Source organism: Carassius carassius, chromosome 38 (genome assembly GCF_963082965.1).
Source record: "Carassius carassius chromosome 38, fCarCar2.1, whole genome shotgun sequence".
NCBI lineage: Eukaryota > Metazoa > Chordata > Actinopteri > Cypriniformes > Cyprinidae > Carassius > Carassius carassius.
Window position 1 is genome coordinate 29,084,354 of NC_081792.1, and position 25,000 is coordinate 29,109,353.

The 25,000-nt window shown below is 33.2% G+C and overlaps 3 protein-coding genes across 3 annotated transcripts in view; 1 reads left to right on the plus strand and 2 right to left on the minus strand.

Moving 5' to 3' along the window:
- The window catches only part of LOC132119127 (mitochondrial import receptor subunit TOM20 homolog B), a 412,651-nt gene that overhangs the window by 363,750 nt on the left and 23,901 nt on the right, over nt 1-25,000 (minus strand). The gene's annotated exons all lie outside the window — the stretch shown is intronic.
- gpr137bb (G protein-coupled receptor 137Bb) lies at nt 552-8,202 on the minus strand. The gene is made up of 7 exons (XM_059529962.1): nt 7,782-8,202; nt 5,502-5,551; nt 5,205-5,427; nt 3,626-3,775; nt 3,422-3,550; nt 1,439-1,560; nt 552-727 (listed from the first exon to the last, which is right to left on the minus strand). Exons 1-7 carry the CDS (start codon nt 8,169-8,171, stop codon nt 625-627), a joined length of 1,167 nt encoding a protein of 388 aa, XP_059385945.1. The 5' UTR covers nt 8,172-8,202; the 3' UTR covers nt 552-624.
- Nucleotides 11,983-25,000, plus strand: part of LOC132119741 (nidogen-1-like) — a 29,991-nt gene continuing 16,973 nt past the window's right edge. The window contains exons 1-8 of the mRNA XM_059529963.1: nt 11,983-12,297; nt 16,834-17,130; nt 18,194-18,426; nt 18,546-18,931; nt 19,012-19,152; nt 20,294-20,545; nt 22,415-22,615; nt 23,888-24,121. Of these exons, the coding sequence (XP_059385946.1) occupies nt 11,995-12,297; nt 16,834-17,130; nt 18,194-18,426; nt 18,546-18,931; nt 19,012-19,152; nt 20,294-20,545; nt 22,415-22,615; nt 23,888-24,121 (2,047 nt within the window). The 5' untranslated portion in view covers nt 11,983-11,994. The remainder of the gene's footprint in view (nt 12,298-16,833; nt 17,131-18,193; nt 18,427-18,545; nt 18,932-19,011; nt 19,153-20,293; nt 20,546-22,414; nt 22,616-23,887; nt 24,122-25,000) is intronic.

Genomic DNA, 25,000 nt, shown 5'->3' on the forward strand with positions numbered 1-25,000 from the left:
CACATGATTAGTGTATTTACAGTGTAATTCATCATAAATATAAAGATATCGTGTCATTTCAACCTTAGTGGACCACTTACACGGTTTCAACACCTAAAGAGAAACACATGAAATAACAGAAATGCATGCCTTACACATTATTTCATAATTATGTTTGTAACTATTGGAATCACAATGTAGATGTGATCATGTTGTGAATCTGAACAGACTCGCAGCAGAAGTCTGTGTTCAGAAGGTGATCTAACAAACTCTGCTGCAATTTTTAGTTTGTATCAAACTCCAGGATTTGCAAGAGTGTGTTTGCTCTGTTGTGCAGCGTGCAATGGAACGCAAATTAAAACATGAAATAGAAATATTGTGAAATATCTCATTTGTCATTCTGAACACAGCCTTGTTTAGAAGCTTCATCACTCAGACCACGGTCGCCATGACGATGAGCACTGCTCTGGACTCAGTTGCCATGGCGACTCACACTTACAGAGCGTCGTGTGTGTGTGTGTGTGTGTGTGTGTGTGTGTTTGTGTGTGTTTGTGTGAGTGTGTGTGTCTCTGTGTGTGTGTGTGTGTGTGTGTGTGTGTGTGTGTGTGTGTTCTCAAAGTGCAGAGCTGTATCGCTGTAGCATCGTTAGCGGTTGAGTCCCACGGTTGCCGATGACGACCGCGGCTCGTCTCCTCCCAGATGGACCAGGAAGCTGCTGCTGCTCCAGTCGAAGCCATCCGTCGACAAACTGAACACAAACATCTGAATCAGCTCATATTACAATAATTTCTCAGACAAGGACTCCTCAAGTTATTAAAAAATAAATATTATATATATATATATATATATATATATATATAAACTATAATATTTTTGATGTATATTTATATCTATCGATCTATGTATCTATCTATACAAATAACAAAATGTAAAAAAAATATTTGTATATATTTTATATAATAATATAGGTTATACAATTTTATTTCAGTGTTAGTATTTTTTATTACACAGATTTACTTTACAAATATTTTTTAATATTTCTATCTCTTTAGTAAATTTTTATTTCAATTTTACTAAATTTTATTCTATTTAGTAATAACTTTAATTTACTTTTTAATCAGTCTATTATATTTCTATCTATTTAGTTAATTTTTATTTCAGTTTTGGTCATTTTATTCTATTTATTAACTTTAATTTACTTAATTAGTTTTTCATATATCTGTCTCTAGTCGATTTTTATTTCAATTTTAATAAATTTCATTTTATTTATTAATAACTTTTACTTTTCAATTAGTTTTTTATATTTCTATCTCTTTTGTTCATTTTTATTGATGTTTTGTGTTCTCAGCGTTTGTAGTCACACACACACACACACACACACACACACACACACACACTCACACACACACACACACACTCACACACACACACTCACACACACAGCAGCCGCAGGGTGTACCTGGTCGAGGCAGTCACCGGATGGGAAGTCCAGGCTAAATCATCGTCGCTGTCGTAGCGTCTGGGATTGTCGAAGAAGTACGGCCGGTTGGAGAAGACGTGGCTGGGAATCACAGAACCGCTCTAGAAAACAGCAAACACACATCTCCAGTGATCTGAGCTGAGGAACACAAGCTCTTCATACATTAAACACACATCTCCAGTGACCTGAGCTGAGGAACACAAGCTGTTCATACAGTAAACACACATCTCTAGTGACCAGAGCTGAGGAACACAAGCTGTTCATACAGTAAACACACATCTCCAGTGAGCTGAGCTGAGGAACACGTGCTCTTCATACAGTAAACACACATCTCCAGTGAGCTGATCTGAGGAACACAAGCTGTTCATACAGTAAACACACATCTCCAGTGACCTGAGCTGAGGAACACGTGCTCTTCATACAGCAAACACACATCTCCAGTGACCAGAGCTGAGGAACACAAGCTCTTCATACAGCAAACACACATCTCCAGTGACCTGAGCTGAGGAACACAAGCTGTTCATACAGTAAACACACATCTCCAGTGAGCTGAGCTGAGGAACACAAGCTCTTCATACAGTAAACACACATCTCCAGTGAGCTGATCTGAGGAACACAAGCTGTTCCTGCAGTAAACACACATCTCCAGTGACCTGAGCTGAGGAACACGTGCTCTTCATACAGCAAACACACATCTCCAGTGAGCTGAGCTGAGGAACACGTGCTCTTCATACAGTAAACACACATCTCCAGTGACCTGAGCTGAGGAACACGTGCTCTTCATACAGCAAACACACATCTCCAGTGACCAGAGCTGAGGAACATAAGCTCTTCATACAGCAAACACACATCTCCAGTGACCTGAGCTGAGGAACACAAGCTGTTCATACAGTAAACACACATCTCTAGTGATCTGAGCTGAGGAACACGTGCTCTTCATACAGCAAACACACATCTCCAGTGACCTGAGCTGAGGAACACAAGCTCTTCATACAGCAAACACACATCTCCAGTGACCTGAGCTGAGGAACACAAGCTGTTCATACAGTAAACACACATCTCCAGTGAGCTGAGCTGAGGAACACAAGCTCTTCATACAGTAAACACACATCTCCAGTGAGCTGATCTGAGGAACACAAGCTCTTCATACAGTAAACACACATCTCCAGTGAGCTGAGCTGAGGAACACGTGCTCTTCATACAGTAAACACACATCTCCAGTGACCTGAGCTGAGGAACACGTGCTCTTCATACAGCAAACACACATCTCCAGTGAGCTGAGCTGAGGAACACGTGCTCTTCATACAGTAAACACACATCTCCAGTGACCTGAGCTGAGGAACACGTGCTCTTCATACAGCAAACACACATCTCCAGTGAGCTGAGCTGAGGAACACGTGCTCTTCATACAGTAAACACACATCTCCAGTGACCTGAGCTGAGGAACACAAGCTCTTCATACAGTAAACACACATCTCCAGTGAGCTGAGCTGAGGAACACGTGCTCTTCATACAGTAAACACACATCTCCAGTGACCTGAGCTGAGGAACACGTGCTCTTCATACAGCAAACACACATCTCCAGTGAGCTGAGCTGAGGAACACGTGCTCTTCATACAGTAAACACACATCTCCAGTGACCTGAGCTGAGGAACACGTGCTCTTCATACAGCAAACACACATCTCCAGTGACCAGAGCTGAGGAACACAAGCTGTTCATACAGTAAACACACATCTCCAGTGACCTGAGCTGAGGAACACAAGCTGTTCATACAGTAAACACACATCTCCAGTGACCTGAGCTGAGGACCACAAGCTCTTCATACAGTAAACACACATCTCCAGTGACCTGAGCTGAGGAACACAAGCTGTTCATACAGTAAACACATCTCCAGTGAGCTGAGCTGAGGAACACAAGCTCTTCATACATACTACATACTCATCCCATCCGCTCCGGCTCACCCGGTCCTGGGCCGGCTTCCGCACCCGGAAAAAGAAGACAACGAGAGACGTGGGCAGCAGCTCCCAGACGAACAGAATCACACCGAACACGATGTAACCGGCGTCTCCCAGACTGGAGCGCAGATCCGCCTGCACAGAAACAGCATTACTTCTGCTCTTCACTAGGGCCTCAGGAGAAGAGAAGACGAGGTGTGTGAGGCTCACCTGATCCGACACGTTATACCAGTCGTAATCGAACGAGTCGATGCTCTCGATGTCGCTCAGAGCCAGAACCACCAGATTATAACAAGCTCGCGAGGCGTACAGCAGGATCACCATCAGCCCGATCAGAGTCACCTGACACACAGACGTGCCCTGACAAACATCCACAAATAACCTATATGCATTTATTACATTACCTTCAGATATCACGTTAAAATTGAACAACATTTGTGTGTTCACGGGTTTCTGATGAACATTAAAGGCAACATGAAATGCAATTAAACAAATAAAATATTTATTAAAATTTTAATAATAAAATATATATATTTTAATAAAAATATATATTTTACATTTTAGATTTTATTGTGATTTTAAATTAATAATTAATTTAATTATTTATTCATTTTACATTTTATTACCATATTTTCCGGACTATAAGACGCACTTTTTTTCATAGTTTGGCTGGTCCTGCGACTTATAGTCATGAGCGACTTATTTATCAAAATTAATTTGACATGAACCAAAAGAAAACATTACCGTATACAGCCACGAGAGGGCGCTCTATAATGCTCAGTTCTCCTGTAGCATACCACTGAAGCACTGAGCAGCATAGAGCGCCCTCTCGTGGCTGGAGACGGTAATGCTTTCTCTTGGTTCCTGGTTCTAAATAAATGCGACTTATAGTCCGAAAAATACGGTATGTACATTTTATATTTTTATTGTTATTCACAATTTTAAGTTTTTGTATGACTTAACTGAACTTCTAGTAGGTGTTTAATTTTGTTTTTAAATTATTATAATTTTACATTTTAATACTTTTTAAATGTGTTTCTAATTTTGAATGTTTTTATTTTAAAATATATGATTTAATAAATTGATGTTTTGTTTTTTTAATTATTTAAATGTAATATTTACATTTGTGTAAGTGTTTTTTTATTAAAATTATTATAACTAAATTATTACTATGATATTATTATTATTATTATTATCAAAGACAACCATTGAATTTGGTTTTACATTTAAATTAAATCGTTTTAATTGATTTGAATCAATTTAAATGTTTTGTATGTTTCAAATTTTGTAAATGTTAAACTTTTGTAATTGTTTTTCTTTTTTTAAGTGTTTAATTTTTATTTGTTTAAAAATATAAAAAAAAATTATTACTGTTGTATTGTTATTAAATTTATACTTTTACATTTTCATGATTTAATTTTTTTAAGTGTTTTTAATTTACTGTAAATTTTCGTTTTGGTTATTTTTAACATTATTATTATTCTAAATACAAATAATATATATTTTTTACTTAAAAATTTTTTTGCATTTTATTTTTGTTTAAAAATTATTATAATTAAACATTAAATTTACTATATTATTATTATTATTATTCGTTTTAATTTTACATTTTTATGATTTATTTTTTTATTATAATTAATATAATGAAACTGTTGAAATTATATTATTATTAAATACAATTGTCTGTTTTAATTTGATACTTTTGTGATTTAACTTTTCATCCATCCAGTTTGGGGAACTCTAATGTTGTGTGAATGAAGACAGATCAGATCTGAGGTGTGTTTGTCACCTTGGTCTCCAGGTAGATGCTGGCGAGCGACATCTTGGCGATCTTGTAGAGACAGACGGCGAGTGAGACGGCACAGAGGACGAAGAGCGAGTCGTTGATGGCCACACGCACCAGAACGACGCTCTTGACCTCAGCGAGGCTGGTCTTCACCAGAAGAGCACAGGTCAGATTGACCAGAAGAAACAGCAGACTCACGCCGAAGAACAGCAGATAGAGAGGAAGCCTGCGGACGCAGCACACCATCAGCACACGAGCAGCTTCACACACAGACGCTCAAATATCAGCTTAAACACGCACTTATACTTCAGCAGCTGAGGAGAGAACTTCGACTTGGCCTTGAAGAAAACCTGCCGAAACAAACACCGTTCCCCGTCATTATCACCGACTCATTAGAGACCATTAAATACATTTCAAATCAAATCAAAAGAATATTTTAATTATATTGTAAAAATCTAATTAATAATTAAAAAATATTTTATTGTGTTTAAATAGTTGATGCAAAGCTTACAATAACATAATAAAAATGCTAAATCACGTTAAATCATATAATTGCAAAATAAACTACATGATTCTGAGATAAAATCAATCAAAATCAAGCACATAAATGAATTAATAATTTTAACAAAAAATAATAATACACAAAAAATTTGTGTATATATAAATATATATATATATATATATATAATATTTAAATAACTTTATTTTATATATATTATTTAAAAATACATTTTGATTGCATGCAAGTAAACATGAAATATTTCATATTTATTCATTTATTTTAGTTATACTTATTTGTTCTAATTTTACATTTTAAGAATTTATTCATTTTTCTAATATTTCATCTTCAATTACTATTTCAAATAAAAAAATATTAATTTTTAATGTTTTATTTTAATTTTACAATTATTTATTTTAATTTAAATAAATGTTTTTTTGTGTTTTGTTTTAATTTTTTGTTTACATTTCCTATGATTTCTTTTTTTATGTTTTTAGTTTTTTTATTCATTTTACTTTTGTTATGATATAATATTGGTTTTCTACACTTTTAATTTAAATTCATTTTATATGTTTTTAAAATTATTTTGTGTTTTTTATCATATTTGTGTTTGTATTATATTAAACATACCATTATTATTTATTATTTAGGATTGTACAATTTTGGAATGCATTTTTTCCTATTCTTTTTCTATATTATGAATCATTTATCAATTTGAACTGTATTCAAAAGATTAAAAAGTCATGGAAATATCTCATATTTAAGGAGGTGAGGACAGCACTTTGGCTGTGATTCTTCATCATCATCATCATCACGAGTTAGTAATGATCAGAGACTCTGAAGCTGATATTAGACTCAGTCTTCGCTGTATTCACTGCACACTCGTCGTCATCGAACATGACGCAGATCCAGTCTCAATGTAGGCCACACGTGTTTGAACACGAGCTGAAGACACAGCTTTCATATTCCCTAAATCTATTCCTAGACAGACTACATCGTACCAGTGAAACGCAGGAGTTTAATTATTTGATGTGTAATGTCTATTAGAGCTCTATTCAGGTGATACAGGAATACTGTCTTACTGGTGAACAGTTCAAGGGAATCAGATTAATAGCTGTAACTATTTTAAAATAAATAGTTCCTTTATTTTTATTGTATCCTATTAAGAATCACCCATTTGGCATTCGATATAATTGTTTTTATTTTTACATTATTTCTTTTTTATTTTACATTTTCATGATTTAATTATTTCGTTTAAAATGATATATTTAAATCTTACACTATGATATAATTATTTTTTGGGTTTTATTTTGACTTGTTTTATTTTTTAATTATTATTTTTTTAGATGTTCTTATTATGTTACTAATTATAAGCTATTCATCAACCTTTTGGGGGCACTAAAGTTTATTTCAATTTAAGTTTTTTTCCCTATTGGATACTGTGTAATGTTTAATTAGAATTCTACTCAAATTTAAATTTTTGTGTAATTTTTAAATTATTTTTATTATTTTATTTTAAGTGTTTTATTTACATTTCATGTAAAAATAATTCATTTATGTTTTATTTTATAATTATGTCATTTATTTTAGCATTTTACGATTTAATGTTGATTTTACATTTTTATTATGTTATTATTATGAGCTATTATAATCTATTATAAAATAATTAATTTAAATTATTTACAACATACAGTAATTTAAATATATATTTTTTTATTATTTAACTTTTATGATTTAGTGTCTACTTTATTATTATATTATTTTTATAATCCTGTTGGTTATCATAATATTCTGATTTTACGTTTTTAAATAATTTTAATTAATATAATTATAACTTAATTTAATTAATTATACCTATAATTATACACAATTAAATATTTGTGTCATTGTTTTTACAACCCTTCGATCACAATGAATTATAATTGTAATTCAGGAATAATCCTATTGCATATTGTGCAATGTTTATTAGAATAGAAATCAATGCATATTATACAGGATACCTTTAGGCATTGTAATATTGCCTCCAATTTCATCCCATTGGGAATCCTAATGTTCCTGTTTATACTTGTGTGTGGAGTCACCTGAGCGCAGTAGAGGTTCATGAGGCTGAGGGTGAAGAACTGCAGGCAGACGGGGAAGCAGTAGAGCAGCCAGAAGGAGAAGGGTCCGAGAGCGTTGGCCGTCACACAGTCTCTGAAGTAGAAGGAGAAGAGCAGCGCACGCAGAGCCGCCCACAGCAGACACAGGAACAGGAACGCCGTCTGGTAGCTGAAGCGCTTGTGTCTGTAGCGCAGCACTAGCCACAGCTGAGCGTAGATGAAGGAGAACAGCAGCGAGTAGAAGACGGTGTAGGCCAGGGTCAGGCCCAGCTTGACAAAGGGAGGGATGGAGGGACTGAGCGTCGGAGGAGAGAGAGAGGCGTTCGCTCCGGACGATCCCTGCGACGGATGCTCCATGTCTGCGTCTGTCATCACCTTCCCATCGAGCCTCAGCCTCGCACGTCTGCAGTCGTGAGGAGAGAGGGGGGGAGAGACGGAGAGAGAGAGAGAGCTGGAGGGATGAAGCATGTGATCAGGATCCGGAGACTGTGATTGGCTCTTGGGTGTGAGGAGAGAGAGAGACGGGGGGAGGTGGGGGGGGGCAGGATGTAACTGATGCTATTTTTACATCACCCCAAAATAGAAATAGGTGATTTTTTTAAAATATTCTTTAAGAGCATTACAGATATATAAATAAACTTGATAGAAAATAGATTTTTTTTAAGTATTTATTTATTGTCACATCAATCTCATAATTCATCTCAAAATAAAAAAATATATATAATTTTTTTAAGCGAATTAAAATGGATAAACTTGATATAAAATAGAATTAATGTTTGTCTTAATTCGTCACATTAATCTCATAATTCATCTCAAAATTAAAACAAAAATGTATTTAATATATTCTTTGAGCATTAAAAATGTATACATAAACTTGATATAAAATAGAATTATTGTTTTTTAAAGGTATTCATTTATTGTCACATCAAACTCATAATTCATCAAAAAAATTTATATATATATATATTTTAAAAAATTTTAAGAGAAATGAAATTGATAAACTTGATAGAAAATAGAATTAATATTGTTTAAGTATTCATTTATTATCAAATCAATCTCATAATTCATTTAAAAAAATGTATATGTTCTTTAAGAGCATTAAACATTTAGACATAAACTTGATATAAAATAGAATGAATGTTTATTAAAGGTTTTCATTTATTGTCACATCAATCTCATAATAAATCTCAAAATTTAAAAATATATATTTTTAAACAGAGCATTAAAATGTATCAACTTGATAGATAATAGAATGTTGTTTGAGTATTAATTAATTGTCAACATCAATCAATACATTTTCATGTTAATCTCATAATTTACCTCAAAATCAAAACAAAAGACTTAATTATTTAAAAAAAAAACTTTAAGAGCATTACGAATTCATAAATATAATTATAGAACTCATAATTTTCTAATAATAAATTAATTAAAACAAATTAAATTATTTGTTAATTTATTTTTATGTCATTCTAATTCATTACTTTTAAATTTTACTTTTTTTTAGGACCATTAAGATGTTTTGTGACATTTTCATGACAATTCAGCAAATTCTTCATTAAATTCTTCAGGTTTATATCTTTTTAGGAATAGAATGTAACTGATACTTATTGTTAATTTATTTTCATGTTAATCTTATAATTTATCTCAATTTAAAAAAAATTATAATAATTTAAATGTATTTTTTAGGACCTTGTTTTGTATTTCATTTTATTTTTGTTGTTTGTTTTGTTATTTTTGTCTTAATGACAATTAAGTCAATTCTTTATTTTCTTCAGGCTTATATCTGCGGTCAGTATCAATTATTTTTTTTTTTTTAAGGAAATGATGAAAATGATGGAAATCTTTTTTCTTTATTCCAAATATTATTTAGTAATTTTATAGTTTGAGGTGACAAGTTAACAATAGTTAAAATTGTGATTTTTTCCCTCATTAAATGATGTTGCATGGTTATGTCTTGTAATAGGATTAGTAATATCACACATCACCACCAGAGGGCGATAATAAAACGCGAAAAATTCTGCTACCACAAACTTCTGCTGTCTTGATTACAGGGTTACCAAGTCCGCAAACCCAATTACGTGACATTTAGCTCCTGGAATGCAAATTTAGCCAAGGGAAGCCTGCCAAAAATGTGTATTTTACATGTTTTTTTACCCCTGGAATGCAATTGGGCTTGTATTGAGTATCAATTTTGCAAGTTTTGTTTTGAAAAACCTGGCAACCCTGACTGTTGAGAGGTTGCTGGCAGTGAAGCTCTGGAACAGATCAATAACTCTTGGTAACTGCAGACGTTACAGCTGGAATGCAGCAGTTATTAAAGCGTTTACCTCATCCGAAGCTGCTGAAAACTGGTCGTTGTGCAGAATAAGTGACTAAACGGGACATTCCTCTGCCGTCTCTCATTTGTCTGCAGATGTGTTGGTTGCGAAACATAATTGTACCTGTGCAGAGAAACACACGACAGAGTTTTGCAGAGCTATATCATAGCTAGAAATGACTTTCAAGACTCTCTGAATCACATTTGTATAATATATATGGAATATTGCACGCATGTAAACTGCACAAAAAGGATGCTTTCATTCAATTATTACGGTCTGACTGTGGAAAAGGCTCAGAATCTGTGTTTTTGACTGAGAATAGTTACTTAATAACTTCAGGTTGTAAAGTGATTATGTGTCATTGTAGGTCCCTCAGAAGTACACTGACCCCTGAAGGGCCCCGGGCTCTTAATGCTGGGGAGGACAGAGCTTTTTGTTTCCACAAATATGCTTTAGAAAACCAGTCAAATTCAGCACACACAAAAAATGCATTTTATTTATTTTATGCAGCCTTTGATTACTCAACTGTTAACGACTTGTAAAAAGAGCACTGAAATGTATTTTTATGTAGCTGTGAAATAAGTTAAATAATGAAAGTAGTTATGTTTTTTTCAATGAAGCGTACGATTTTCGTTACAAAAAGTGTTTGTGTAGCACGCTGTTGCTAAACGTTCTGTGACGCGCTTGTAATTATTTTCTGAAACTTTTTTATAAGTAGAAAATGTCACTTATGTGTAAAATTAAACGTATTTTTGTATGGGTGCTTAAGATATTTGCAAAAGTCCAGCCCATATTTTGACGAAAGTAGGATTTTTTTTTGTCGCGAAGCATTCCTGTAATAAGTCCGTTTTTTTAGATTTGTATACAGTCATTTTTATGTTATTGTAGAATATTAATTCATAGTGAAGTAATAGATGACTACTGTAGTTATGTTTCGTCAATGTAGAGTACGTTTTTCTTACAAAAAGCGCTGTTGCTATGGTTACCACGCAGAGAACGCGGTTAGCGCCAGATTAAAATACATGCTTTTTTAATTTATGCCTTTTTTAAAACATATAAAATGCCACTTCAATTTGAAATTAAATCACTTATGGGTACTATTACAACAAACCATTTTTTTTATAACAGTAGTCTGTTTTTTTGTCGCAAAGTGTTTTTCACAGATAGTCTTTGATTCTGCTGTTAAAGACTTGTATACTAAATACTTAGGTGTATTTTTATGTAGTTGGTAAATATAAATTCATGGAAAAAGTGATAACTTTGGTAACTTTAGGCGCCAAATGAAAAATGTGCTCTGCTTCTGGACACACTTATAAATTTACTGAAACTTTTAAAAATGTATCTTATATGTATAATTAATTAAACCAATTTAGTATTGGCGCTTTAGATTCACTTCACAGTTTATTTGTCCGACGCTTTACACAATACAGATCATTGCAAAGCAACTTTATAGTAAACTATACGTTTCTACAATATATTTAATAGTAGTTGTATACACATGGCAGAAATGTACGGCCAAACTAATTAAACAGAGGAATCAAACAGATGATGAACACTATAAGAGCGATTATTATATGTAGCAATGTTGAAACAAATCCAGCACATACTGTAACAGATTCCTCACAGAGAAGCTTTGATGTTTCCGTCGTTAAAGACTCTTAAACTTGTTATAGACAAATTGTATTCAGTTGTGAAGCATAAATTCGTAGCAAAGTAGTGTTAGAGGCGACAGTTCTTATTTTTGTCGACGTGAAGTCCTAATTTCGATACACTTGTGATTTAAATGAGTTTAGTAGCTATAGGTACTTAAGAGCACCCCACCCGACCTTTTGTGGTGACGTCGTCCTCCAGGGGGTCAGATTTCTCTAGTGATGTAAATGATGTCCGAGGCTCCTCGTGAACTCCTCACAGTCACCTCGAGAGTTCATCCCCGTTACTCACCGAGCCTCACCCGTTACAGTGAACGCACACACACACATGTGGAGTTTCTAATGGCTCTCGTGCGCAGTGTTGGGCTTCTGGCTCTGCTGGTGTCGGTCCGGTGTCTGAGCCGGGAGCAGCTCTTCGATTACGGGATCAGGTTCGGCGATAAGACTCTGGATTCTGCATCCGATTCGGTTCGAGAGCTCGAGCTGGAGCAAACGCTCTTCTTCTTCAAAGGAAAGTTCGATAAAGTTTACGTAAGTAACCTTTCGAAATTCATTGCACGTTTCTCCCTCTTTTTTTTTTTTTTTTTGCATTAAATGTAAATAATCCTAACGCGTTTTTCTCTAATGTTTCGAATTATGACGTTTAATTATGTTTATTCTGTATTGCTGGTTATTTCTAAAGTCTGAGTTCATTATCTGAATGAGTGAAATCTTAAAAAAAAATGTCTTCGAGATCCAAGAGGAAGCATGCATTCCTATAAGTGTCTTATCGGTGACGATATTTAGATTTTTATTAAAATAGTTAAACTCCTATTGACTAAACCATCAGTTACAAATCCAGCAGCTATTCAGTGCATATTAAGATGTCTCCCTCCCCCTTTCTCTCCTTCTTGGTCTTGAAAGTTGTGTATCTACAGTAAAAGCCCCCCATAGAAAGAAAACACCAGAGAGAGACATAAATATTTACTTTAGGTGTCTGTTCTGATGTGGTTTTCTTATAAATGTGCTCATTAGTCTCGCATGTTTAGGTTCTGGAGGTTGATCAGAGATCTACAGCTTTCGATTACTCTCTAGAAGTGTTTATTCAAATGCAATCTGTTTTTATGGTCAATTTATTAAAAAAAATTCCCATATTGCACTCTTAAAAGTAAATATTAAATTGGCAATTTATAGTGAAAAAAAGGTTTGCACTAAGAAAAAATGGGTTCTTTTGAAAACTGTTAGCTTCTTCAATCCAAACTAACTTTGCATGATATTTCCACTCACTGAGATGGTTTTACAGCTTTTTTCTTTACAGCTCCTCCACCTTTTCATCACTTTTAACAACTGAACACAATCTTCTGTGGTCCCAGCACTTCTAAATTGTTCATTCATATGTTGGTTGATTTTAACAAAGTCATTGTTCACTAGTCATCTAACCAGACTGCAGGAACCAATCTGGAGACAATCATTGACTCCAATATACAAAATGTTTAAGATGTTTCTCACTTTAGTTTGTTTAATCAGCTTGGAAGCGTCGACTACAATGACTTACTAATGTAAAACTCAATGTCTAGGAGAGCCTCCAACGTATTATGTCAAATCTCCAAAAAAAGTTGTTTTTTTATATTTCCTGTGCAGTGATTTCTCACAGCTTTCCCTAGGGAATGACATTTTCCATATGGCCTGTCCACTGATAGCCAATGAATCCGTCCTTGTTTAAAGTGGGATGTTCCACAGAATTCATAGGAACGTTCCTGTTTTTGCAAACACTGGCTCTTAGAAACAGAAGTCGAGAAGTTCTTTTGTCAGCCGTTCAGTAGACAAAAGTACCATTGTTTGCTTCCAGATGGATCTGTGATAGTCTTCTCGTTTTGTCTCAATGCATCGTTGACGTTTTGCCAGAGGCTTCAGTGTAGATGACTTTGATGGCTCCAGTCCAGAGGTTTCTATAAGCTCTTCCTCCTGTCCTGCTGTGGTCTATTCATTTCCAACACCATTTACATCCCTGATGGACTGTCTTCAACAAAGGTTGCCGTTTTACCTGGTTTGAACACAATAAAAAAGTAGGAGGAGCTTCCATTCCCATTGGAACTTCATTTAAGTTCAGGATTGTGAGGAACAGCTCTACTAGTTTTCCTCTAGACCTTGTTGTAGGATTGGACATAAAAAACTAAAGATATAGGAAGCATTTTGACTTTCTAGCTGCAACCATTTTAAATTAATTGTGCTATATTATCACCAAATATTGGATTCCATGTTTTTAGTGTCCAATCACGAAAGGTGTGTAAGCTCCTATTGTATCTGTTAGTCTTCTTTTTCTGCTCTAGAGACTGTGGCTTGACTTCCCATAGAACCTTAAGGTAAAAATTTATGAAATTTGGCACACAGATAGAGGACAGTCTGAAAATTAACCACACCAAATTTGGAGTCTCTACCTCAATCTCTCTAGCGCCATCAACTGTCCAAAGTTGCACTCACATTTATGTAAATAACTTTTGAACCCTATAGGGCTAGAAACTAAATAATTTTTGCTGCTTTGAAACAATGCATATTTTGCTATAAGATACATTTGACTTAACCTTTTCAGTTGAGAAGTCTAAATGAATTGTGTTGGTAGCATGCAGAGCTTTATCATTCTATAGGGTTTAATTTCCGTTTCGTCTTGTTTTTGAGATTTTCTCAAGAATTTGAGTCATGCATCAGACTCGATCTGTTTCGTCTTTAACTCCCCGTTTGTTTCCCGTACCCCTGCTGTCCGGGGCAAGGTTGTGTGGCTCCTCCAGGTGGCTTTGATTTCTCCTGGCCTCCCCTGAGGCGATGCATATGGACTGGACCTCCTCCCTTTGTGAGGAGCAGCTGCAAGAGCTGGATTAGTGGTTCATTGCTCGGATCTACGGCATGACTCTGATTCTGTGCTCAATCTCCAGTCCATCTTCTATAGAGTCTACATGTGAGACTTTTAGAAGTGGATTCCAAACTTAATGACTCTAAAACCCTCAGTCAATCACATCAATATTGAAAAGCCAACACTTAAAGTTTCTTTTAATTCATTACATTTCTTGATTCAAGAAATTTTAAGAGCTGAATGTTCTTCGAGCAACCTGGTCTTTTTAATTTGCATTACTTTTTTGCAATGTTTTTGTCCTGAAATAAGCAAAAATATCCTAAGTGTTTTTATTGCAATATATAATAATACTGTATGTAGTTTATTATTGCAGTATGGAAGAATATGCAAAGTTATCAGAAGTTTTAATAGAAGAGTGTTCTTCCCGTCATTTTCAATCTGCATTACCTCAAGTCGTTTGATGTTCACTAGATAAGGATAAAAAATAAGGATCTTTATTTTTGTTTTTTGCTTTTACTCACAATTTCTACACTTAATACATAACTAAAGAATATGCAATGTCTTTATCCTGCAATATGCAAGACAATCCAAAGGTTTTTTTAAGCACATGCAAGATGTGTAAAATGTGTAAAATGTATTATTGCAATATGTAAGAAGATGCAACGTTTTTATTGCAATAAACAAGAATACGTAAAGATTATTATTGCAATATTAACAGCTCGTCTAGAATGATCAGTTATAAATAATTTCAGTAGTTTTAAGAGAAGGTCTTTCAAGGATTACATAATATTTTTCAATTTGCATGATTTACTGTATGAGGGGTAAAAGATAATGGTCTTTAAATATATTTTTACTCTCTGCATTGCAAAGAAACTGCATAAGACACATTCAATTAAACATACAATTTTGAAGTGAAAACACTGAAATTATTATATATTAATATCTTGATTCTTAACTTAAAATTCATTTCAAATCACAGGGAAGTATAGCCCCTTGGATGAGAACCACTATGAGCTTTAATACTGATGTTTGAGGAGAATCTGTTGTGTAATTTGAGACTTGTGTGAATTATTTAGACCTCTAGAAACAGAGACGTCTTCAATCAGATCACTTGTCAAAACTGCAACTTTGTTAAGCCTTTAAGCGTATTCTACGCATCTCCATCAAGCAGACGTCAAACACAGATTGTGGGGGTTTGATTTTCTCACTTCGGTGTGAAGAACGTCCTCCATTACTTGAGGTTCAAGATCCTGAGAAGCCCGTCTGGACTTTCTAACAGAGCTAATGTTTAGATTTTAAGCCAGTGTAAGCAGTAAGGAACTGGAGAAGACCTTCTTCTCACATGCTTCGCGGCTCCCCTGCAGTTTTATTTTAAGTAGTTGCCAGAAACTCATCAAAGAAAAGCTTTTACACACACAAACACACCGAGTTTATATGTCACAACACCTTTTGAAGTGTGGAGGCATTCGAGTGGAACAAGCAGCATCACCCTTAGGAAAGAAAGATCACAGAAAATCAGCACTGTTTGTTTTAGGCTTCAGGTCTGATGAGCAGCTTTGGATTTAATGCAAGAACAGTTTACTAAGAGAGTCACGATTCTCACTCGTTTGAATTATTACTAAACAAAGCAAAAGTTATGCATGCTATTAAAAACATTTATAAGAAGAACACATCCGTTTTTACATTGGTTTACAAGCAGGGCTGTTTTTATTGCTTTATTGATTTCTGCCTGAAAATTGTGAACATTGCTTTTGTGCCTCAAGCAGTTCTATTGCATTAAGAAAGAATATGCAACTTTTTTTATTGCAATATGCAGAAATATGCCACGTTTTCTATATGAAAGAATATGCAACATTTTTTATGCAGTATGCAAGAAAATGCTACGTTTTTACTGCAATATGAAAGAATACGTATTTTATTAAACAGTCTTTTTGATTGCAATATACAAGAATATGTACAACAATATGCAATATGTTTTATTGCGAAATGCCAGAATATAATGTATAAGAATATGCAGTTTTCACACTGTCTACCGCTCCCTAACAAACCACATGATATAAATTGTTGTTCCTTAAAGTTATGCACGTAAGTGTAATAAATTAGCACTCAGGGTGTCATTTAATTCAAAACTCATTTATGTTACCTCTACAAATCAGTTTTTCTCCTAGCAACTGTCATAAGAAGCTCAAAACAGGGTTCAGATCTGTACGTATTTATGTTTCATGTCACACCCTCTGCAGGTCAACACCAATGGCTTCATCTCGCTGAGTAACCCGACAGATGAGTCTGAGTACCTGGGGAAGATGCCGGCCAGTTTTGGTATGATTGCAGCCTTCCTGGGAGATCTGGACACCACCGATGGGGCCGGTTACGTCTATTTCCGCCAGGATAAAAGCCCTGATGTGCTCCAGAGAGCTGCGGAGCACATCAGGCAAGCGTTTCCTTCTGACGAAGAGATCGATCCCACTCACGCCATCATCGTCACCTGGGAGAACGTGGCACCTCAAGGTGAACGAGGACCAGGAGGTGAATATATGGTACGTCCTCCAAGTCTGAATGTTATTAATGTTATTAAGATATTAAGCTGGCAAGTCAAGTCACCTTTATTTAAGTTTTTATTGCATTGCAGTCTGCAAGAATATGCAGAGTTATTGTTTTGCAATGTGCAAAAATATAAAAAGAATTTTGTTTTTATTGCAATATGCATGAATATACAAAGTTATTGTCTTGGAACATATGGAGTTTTGTATTGCAATGTCCATGAATATGCATTTATTTTACTGAAATATGCAAGGATATGCAAAGTTTTTTTCCTGCAGTATGCAAGAATACGCAGTTTTTCTATTTCAATAAACAATAAACATTTTTTTGTTATTGTCTTGTAAATTGGATGAATATGTAAAGTTATTGTCTTCAAATATGCAAGAATAGGCAAGGTTTTCTGCAATATGCAAGAATATGCCATTTTTATTGCAATATAAAAGAAAATGTAAAGTTATTGTCTTGCAATATGCAATAATATGCAGTTATTGTCTTGAAATATGCATGAATAAAATATGCAAAAAAAACTGCAGTATGGGGGAATATGATATTTTTTAATTTGCAGTATTGAAGAATATGTATTTTTTTATTTCAATATACAAGAAAATGTAAAGTAGTTGTCTTGAAATATGCATGAATATGCAAACTTTTTATTGCAATATGCATTGATATGCAGAGTTACTTTCTTGAAATATGCAAGAATATGCTAATTTTTTTATTGCACTTCTTTTTCAATATACAACAAAATGTTAAGTTATTGTCTTGGAATATGCAAGAATATGCTCATCTTTTTTTTGCAAAATGCATAAATATGCTGTTTTTTATTACAATATGAAAGAATATGTATTATGATAAGTCACACTGACTTTATACAGTACAGATAGTTTCAAAGCATCTTAACAGTGTTAATCAGGAAGATAGTGTTAATGTTGCAAAGTTCTTCAGCTGTGCAGATTCAGTTCTAATCTATAAAGCAGCACTAAAAAGAATCTCTTTTACATTATCCAGCTGTTTTGGTTTTCCTTCCTGAAATGCAAGCTTGTTGTGAATCTGTTGCAGAGAAATACTTTCCAGCTAGTTGTAGCAAACATGGAGTCTGCGTCGTATGCCATCCTGCTGTTTCCAGAGGAGAGCATGCAGTTTAGCTCCACTCTCATTGATGATGAAGATCAGCTGGTTGAGGTGGGATTCAATGAAGGGAAGGTCCAGGGATGGTTCGGGTGGGGGTCCACTCAAGGAGCTTACTATCGCATCACCGGACACAGCGAGGACTCGATAAGCGCTCTCGCACAGTAAGTGTCTACAGAGTTATCGGTATATTATTAATGATCTGAGCTCCATCGATTTCCATGAGAGCCTGTTCACAATGAAAGCAGTGTTTTGTTAAAATTGAGATATTCTCCCTTCTCAGGGAGACAAACTCGGGCCGGCCTGGCGTTTGGGTCTACGAGATCGGCACATCTCCGTTATTCACCTCCATCACGCCCGGAGTGGTCACGGAGGTCACAGAGGTCACAGGGGTCACGGAGGTCACAGGGGTCACGGAGGTCACAGAGGTCACGTCTGAGGAGACTGTGGTGCACTCTCTGGTCCCGGAGCCGTCAGTCCCGTGGATTCGACACCATGAGGATCTTCTGACCTCTGAAGCGCCGTATGAACCTCTCTCCACCAGTCCAGAGCCGTTCGGAGAGTCGTCCACCCCTGACGAGCCTCAGCATCGTTATCGTTACATTCAGCCTCAGCAGCCACAGAACCCACAGGTGCTGATCATCGATGAAGACGAGCTGAACGTCGACGGTGAGACAAACACTGATGATGTTCAGCCCAGCAAGTCTACACTGTGTCCATATCAAATGTTCCTTTATATTTTCTGGCAGTGTTTTCTTATAATTACGAGACGTGCTCCAGCAACAAGCACAAGTGCTCTGTGTTTGCCGACTGCAGAGATTACGCTGATGGATACTGCTGTCACTGCAAACCTGGTTATTACGGCAACGGCAAGGATTGCATCGCCGAGGGTGAGTCGCAACCGTTTAACAAAAACACTCAATAAAAAAAAAATTATAATAATCTCCTCAATTAAAATCATATGAAATAAAATAAAAGAAATTATAAAATAAATGTTAAATATATAAATGAAAAACGAATTTTATTTCATTTTTTATCATTAAAATATCTAAAAATAAAACTGAAATATAAAAACAATATTGTAAAAAAAGTGAACAAAAAGCAAAATCAGTAAACTAAAATTAAAATGAAAATGGAAAAATATCAACTAATTTTAAATGTTAATAAAAATATATAATATTATATTTTAATTATATTAAAATTTTCCATTTTTTTATTTGAACAAAAAAAAAACTATAGAAATGTTAAAAAGTAATGATAATAGAATTTACAAAAAAATATAAAAACTAAATCAAATTAAAATTAAAACAGAAAATATAAAAATAACACAAAATTCAAAATATGAATAAAAATTATAATAGTATATTTTAATGATATTAAAATAACACTGGGTCACATCATTTTAAATCTAAACATACATAATCAGTATATGTATCATTTAATTTGCAATAGGGTTATTATAGTTAATATAAAAGCATAAACATTTTTTTAAATCATTAAAAAATATTGTAACATGAATTAAATGTAAAAATAAATAAATAAAATATATGTATTAAAAAAATCAGTCTGTTTCCAAAGCAATTTAAAAAAAAATAAAAAAATAGTTTTAAATGAAAACAGAAAATATATATTTTAAAAACATTTTCAAAATATCTATAGAAATGTAAAGTATATGTATAGATACATACAATAAATATATAATTTTATTCATTTATATTTTATTGTTTCATTTTGTGTCATTTTTTTATTGTTTCGGTTTGTTAATTAAGTGTATTAAGTTAAACTAAATAAAAATGAGAAATGTAGCTTTGACAACAAACTTTTTAAACATATTTTTAATAACATTTAACATTTATTTAAAAAAAACTATTATTATTTTTGAATGGTTTTAGTTTTAATTAATGATAATACTGATAAAACTGATCCCAAGCAATAATATGAACGTCCTTCATCCATTCTTACTAAACAACGTTAAATCCCTGAATATGATATGTGGGCAGTGAATGATCCCGTAGTTTTCCGAATCTCCAGGCAAGCCTCAGAGGATGAACGGGAAGGTCAGTGGCAGGATCTACGTGGGTGATTCTCCATCTCCTGTGGAGTTTTCTAACAACGACCTGCACTCGTATGTGGTGACTAACGACGGTCGAGCGTATATCGCCATCAGCAGCATCCCGTCCAGCATCGGTCCATCTCTGCAGCCGCTGCCAGCTCTGGGTGAAGCCATCGGATGGGCCTTCGCTCTGCAGCAGCCCGACTACCACAACGGCTTCAGCATCATCGGTGAGACCTGATCAATACTCACTCAGGCTACTCTAAAGACCTTTTTGACTTCTGCTTCCTCCTTGTCTCTTAAAAAGAAAAATACAACTATTAAAATGTTTGTAATGTAGCCCGACCGATATGGGTTTTTTTGGGGACCGATACTGATACCGATATTAGGGAGTCAAAATCAGTTAGTGCTATATATATTACCGATATATCGGCCGATATTCTTTGTGTAAAATATACCAGTCAGAAGTTTGGACACTTTCCCATTCGTGTGTTTTTGACTGGTACTTTATATAGAATACAGTATAAACATAAACACATTTTTTGTAATGGTCACTCAAATGCGGTGGAGGCAGGGCATTTAACAATTTAACGATAAACTGTATTATCCAAAATGAGTCTGACATCAGTGCACTGAACAGTAAAGTTGAAGTTTATTTAACTTTATTTCAATTCTATTCACTTCTGAACATTTATTCACAGATTTACGCTTTTGTCTTCGTATCGGTGGCATATCGGCAGCTAATCACAAATACAGATATATCTGCGACAGGCTCATATCGGCAGATAAAATCAGATGGGTTTTAGTTATTATTGTAATTAATATTGATAATATCTTTGTTATTGTTGTTTTTGTTATTATTGTTTATTTTAAGTTACTTACATTAACTGAAACATTAATTCAGTTTCCAACCATGATACAATATCGTCACAAACAATTTTTTGCTTCCAGCTTCTGCTTTGTCATTATTAATATTAATTAAAAAATATTAATTTTTATTATATTAATAATATTACCAAATACTTTTAACATTAATAATTATTATTGTTATTTTGTTAATAATATTCAATAAATATTAACAATATTGTTACTTTAAATCATTTTAATAATTATTAATAATTATTATATTGTTTATTTATTATTATTATTATTAGGTAAATGTCATGAACTAAATATTATCCATATTATTAAAATTATCATTCATCATTTTAATAATTTATATTTATTATGATTTTTAACAATAAATAAAAATATTTAGCATTAATTTATTGTTGTTGTTAGTTTAATAATAATCACAACTATTAAAATTCATAATAATTGTAAATAACATTTATCAATAATAATATTAAACATTTTAATAATATTGTTGTCTTTGTTATTTATTATTATTATTATTATGTTAAAAATAATAAACTTAATATTACAATATTATTATAATTAATCGTTTAATCAAGTTTTTGTTACGTTAATGCTGTTATTTAAATTTATATAAACAATATTATTGTAATTAGTAATATTAATTAATAATATCCATTATATTATATTATAAGTTATTATTATTAATATCATCTTATTAGTTTAATAATATTATCTTTAACATCAATTATATTTCTTTCTTCTGTACTATATCATCATTAAATCTCAAAATCTGTTCTCAAAATAACATATATTAAAAAATAATGTTTGTAAGAACATGTTAAAACACATTTTTGTACCATTTAGATATCGTTATAATCAAAAGAAGAAAAATTTACATTTAACATTAGAATAAAAAAAAAAACAATACAATTATGTTTTGTTATGTTATGTTTTGGTTGAAAATAATGTTAATAGAATGTTGTAAAAAAAAAATCTTTGTAACCTTTAAATAACATTTTAACGTTCTTAGAATATTAAAAATAAACATTCAAATAAATCAAAGTCATATTCTGGGTGAAAATAAAGTTAATAGAATGTTGTGAGAAACGTTTTTGCAACCTTTAAATAACGTTATAATCACAAGAAGAAAACTGGACATGTCACCAGTTTAGAAACATTTTCAAACAATGTTCCTGTGCTTTTATAACCTAAATATATGACCTGTGTTGGGGTGTCTGCAGGAGGGGTTTTCACACGGCAGGCCGAGGTGGTCTTCCAGCCCGGGAACGAGCGGCTGACCATCAGACAGGAGTTCAGTGGCATCGATGAACACGATCACCTGATGATCAGCACTGAACTGGACGGCAGGATCCCAGAGGTTCCTCGAGGAGCCACGGTCCAGATCCAGCCCTACAGAGAGATCTACCAGTACTCCAGCAACCGTGAGTCAACCTCTCAGATAGACAACACCAGAAGGAGAAATATCCTCATTTCAAACACTCTCTGTGATAGCTGGAGCGGATCTGCAACTCTGCAGTCAAATAAGTGCATGTTATTTATTTAGATTTAAGACATAAGATTTAAGTTGTTTTATAGTAATTATGAAGGGCTGGATTTAAAAGAAATGAATTACTAATTTACACCTAATTAGACATGCTTTCAATTTTAATTATTGTTTATAATGCCTGTGCAATATCATGAATATAGTATTATAGTTTTTAAATTATTTAGAATTTGTTTTATTTTTAATTTATTTATTTTTGTATATTTTTTTTTATTTTAATAAAACATTTAATTTTCAGTTATTTATTATATTTCCGATTAATTTTATTTTGTGATTAATTATTTTTTTCTTTTTTGCTAGCTTTGTTTTTTAATTTTATATAGTTTTTTTTTTTTCATTTTTATGTCAGTTTTGTTTATATTTTATTCTATATCGGATAAAAATTATTTTATTATAGATTTTATTATTATTATTAAAGTTTTGCCTTTAGGGCACTATAATTAAGCTGTGTACAATGCATTTTTTACATTTAATTTTGTGCTTAAATCACGCTTTTTATACTGTAATTTACATATAAATAGTCAAAAATTTGGTATTAATAATATAAAACTTACATAAACCAGTGTTGTAAATCAGTCTTTTTTATGTGTTCTACATCTGATGTAAAATTAATAACTCACTCTTTTTCCGTTGTTTTTCTATATAAACATCCGCTTGTTGACCATTGTGGTCCGTTGCATCTTGTGCATCATCTTGTGCATGACATGGCCTGCTTTAAATTAAATGCATCTCAAATAAGAAAAAAATCACTTTTTCAATCTACTGTGCTGCTTTACTGTTTTTATTTTTCTACAAAAACATGCACTTGTCAGACATCTTTGACCGTTGCCCTCACGTCTTTTGCATCGTGCATGACACTGCATTCTAAAAACTTTTAAAATAAATAAAAAAATGCATGTCTGATTTCTAAAAATGCTTTTTTTTTCTCATTCCATCGAGCATCTCTCATTTTTAAAAATGCTAAATCACGTTCTGTGTTAACAGCCGCTTTGCCACCATGCATTTATCTCAATAACAACATAAATTGATTCCAAACAGCTTCCTATGTTCTCCTAAAAAGCCATTTTAAACTAAAGAGGAAACATGAGTTTGTGCGGTTTAATGGCATCCTCTCTATTTCAGTCTTCGCTCTTCTCTGTGATGTTCTCAGTGATCACGTCCTCGTCGCGGCGGGAGTTTACCGTTAGCATGCCCGACGGTAGCGTTCACACACACAGCTACTTGTGGACGCAGAACATCAAGTTCCAGAGCTGTCCGCACGAGGAGGTCGTGAGCGCCGTGCCGGCGAGCCAACAGCTCAGCGTCGACCAGATCTTCGTCATGTACGACTCCGGCAACCAGCTGATCCGCTTCGCCATGAGCAACAAGATCGGCTCCATCCACAGTAAGACAACTAGAAGCACAGTAAATAAAACACACGACCACTGGCTTCTGTCACATGTGTGTTGGATAATGACTCCTACACTACTGATTCAAAGTTTGGAGTCCTAATGTTTTCAAAAGAAGTCTCTTCTGCTCACTAGTTCTGCATTTATTTGATCAAAAATACAGTAAAAAAATGTAAATATTTTTACAATTTAAAACCGCTGTTTTCAGTGTGAATATCTGTTGAAATCAAATTTTATGCTTGTGATGAAAAGCTGAATTTTCATCATTATTACTCTCCAGTGTAATACCATTATTTATTTATTTTATTGTACATTTCTGTTATTTTATAAATTTTTAGTACAGGTTTTATTATTATAAAATTGTTCATTTTAATTGTACATTTTATGGGTTTTTATTTAGCTTTTATTTAAATTACAATTTATTTTTAATTATACATTTATAAGATTTTATAATTTTTTGTGTGTTTTATTATTATAAATTTTTTTATTTTAATTGTACATTTTATGGGTTTTTATTTAGCCATTATTTAAATTACAATTTATTTTTAATTATACATTTATATGATTTTATAATTTTTTTATGTGTTTTATTATTTTAAAATCATTCACTTAATTGTACATTTTTATGGGTTTTTATTTAGCTATTATTTAAATTACAATTTATTTTTAATTATACATTTCAATGATTTTATTCATATTTAATAAGCATTTAATTTGGATTGGTATTTTTTTTATCATTCAAATTAATTGTCCATTTTATCGTTTTTTATTTAGCTATTATTTAAATTCGAATTTTATAAATTGATAGTTTTATGAATTTTTAGTAAGCCCTATATGTAGCTTTACGGTGTGCAAAGTTGAATATATGATAGGAG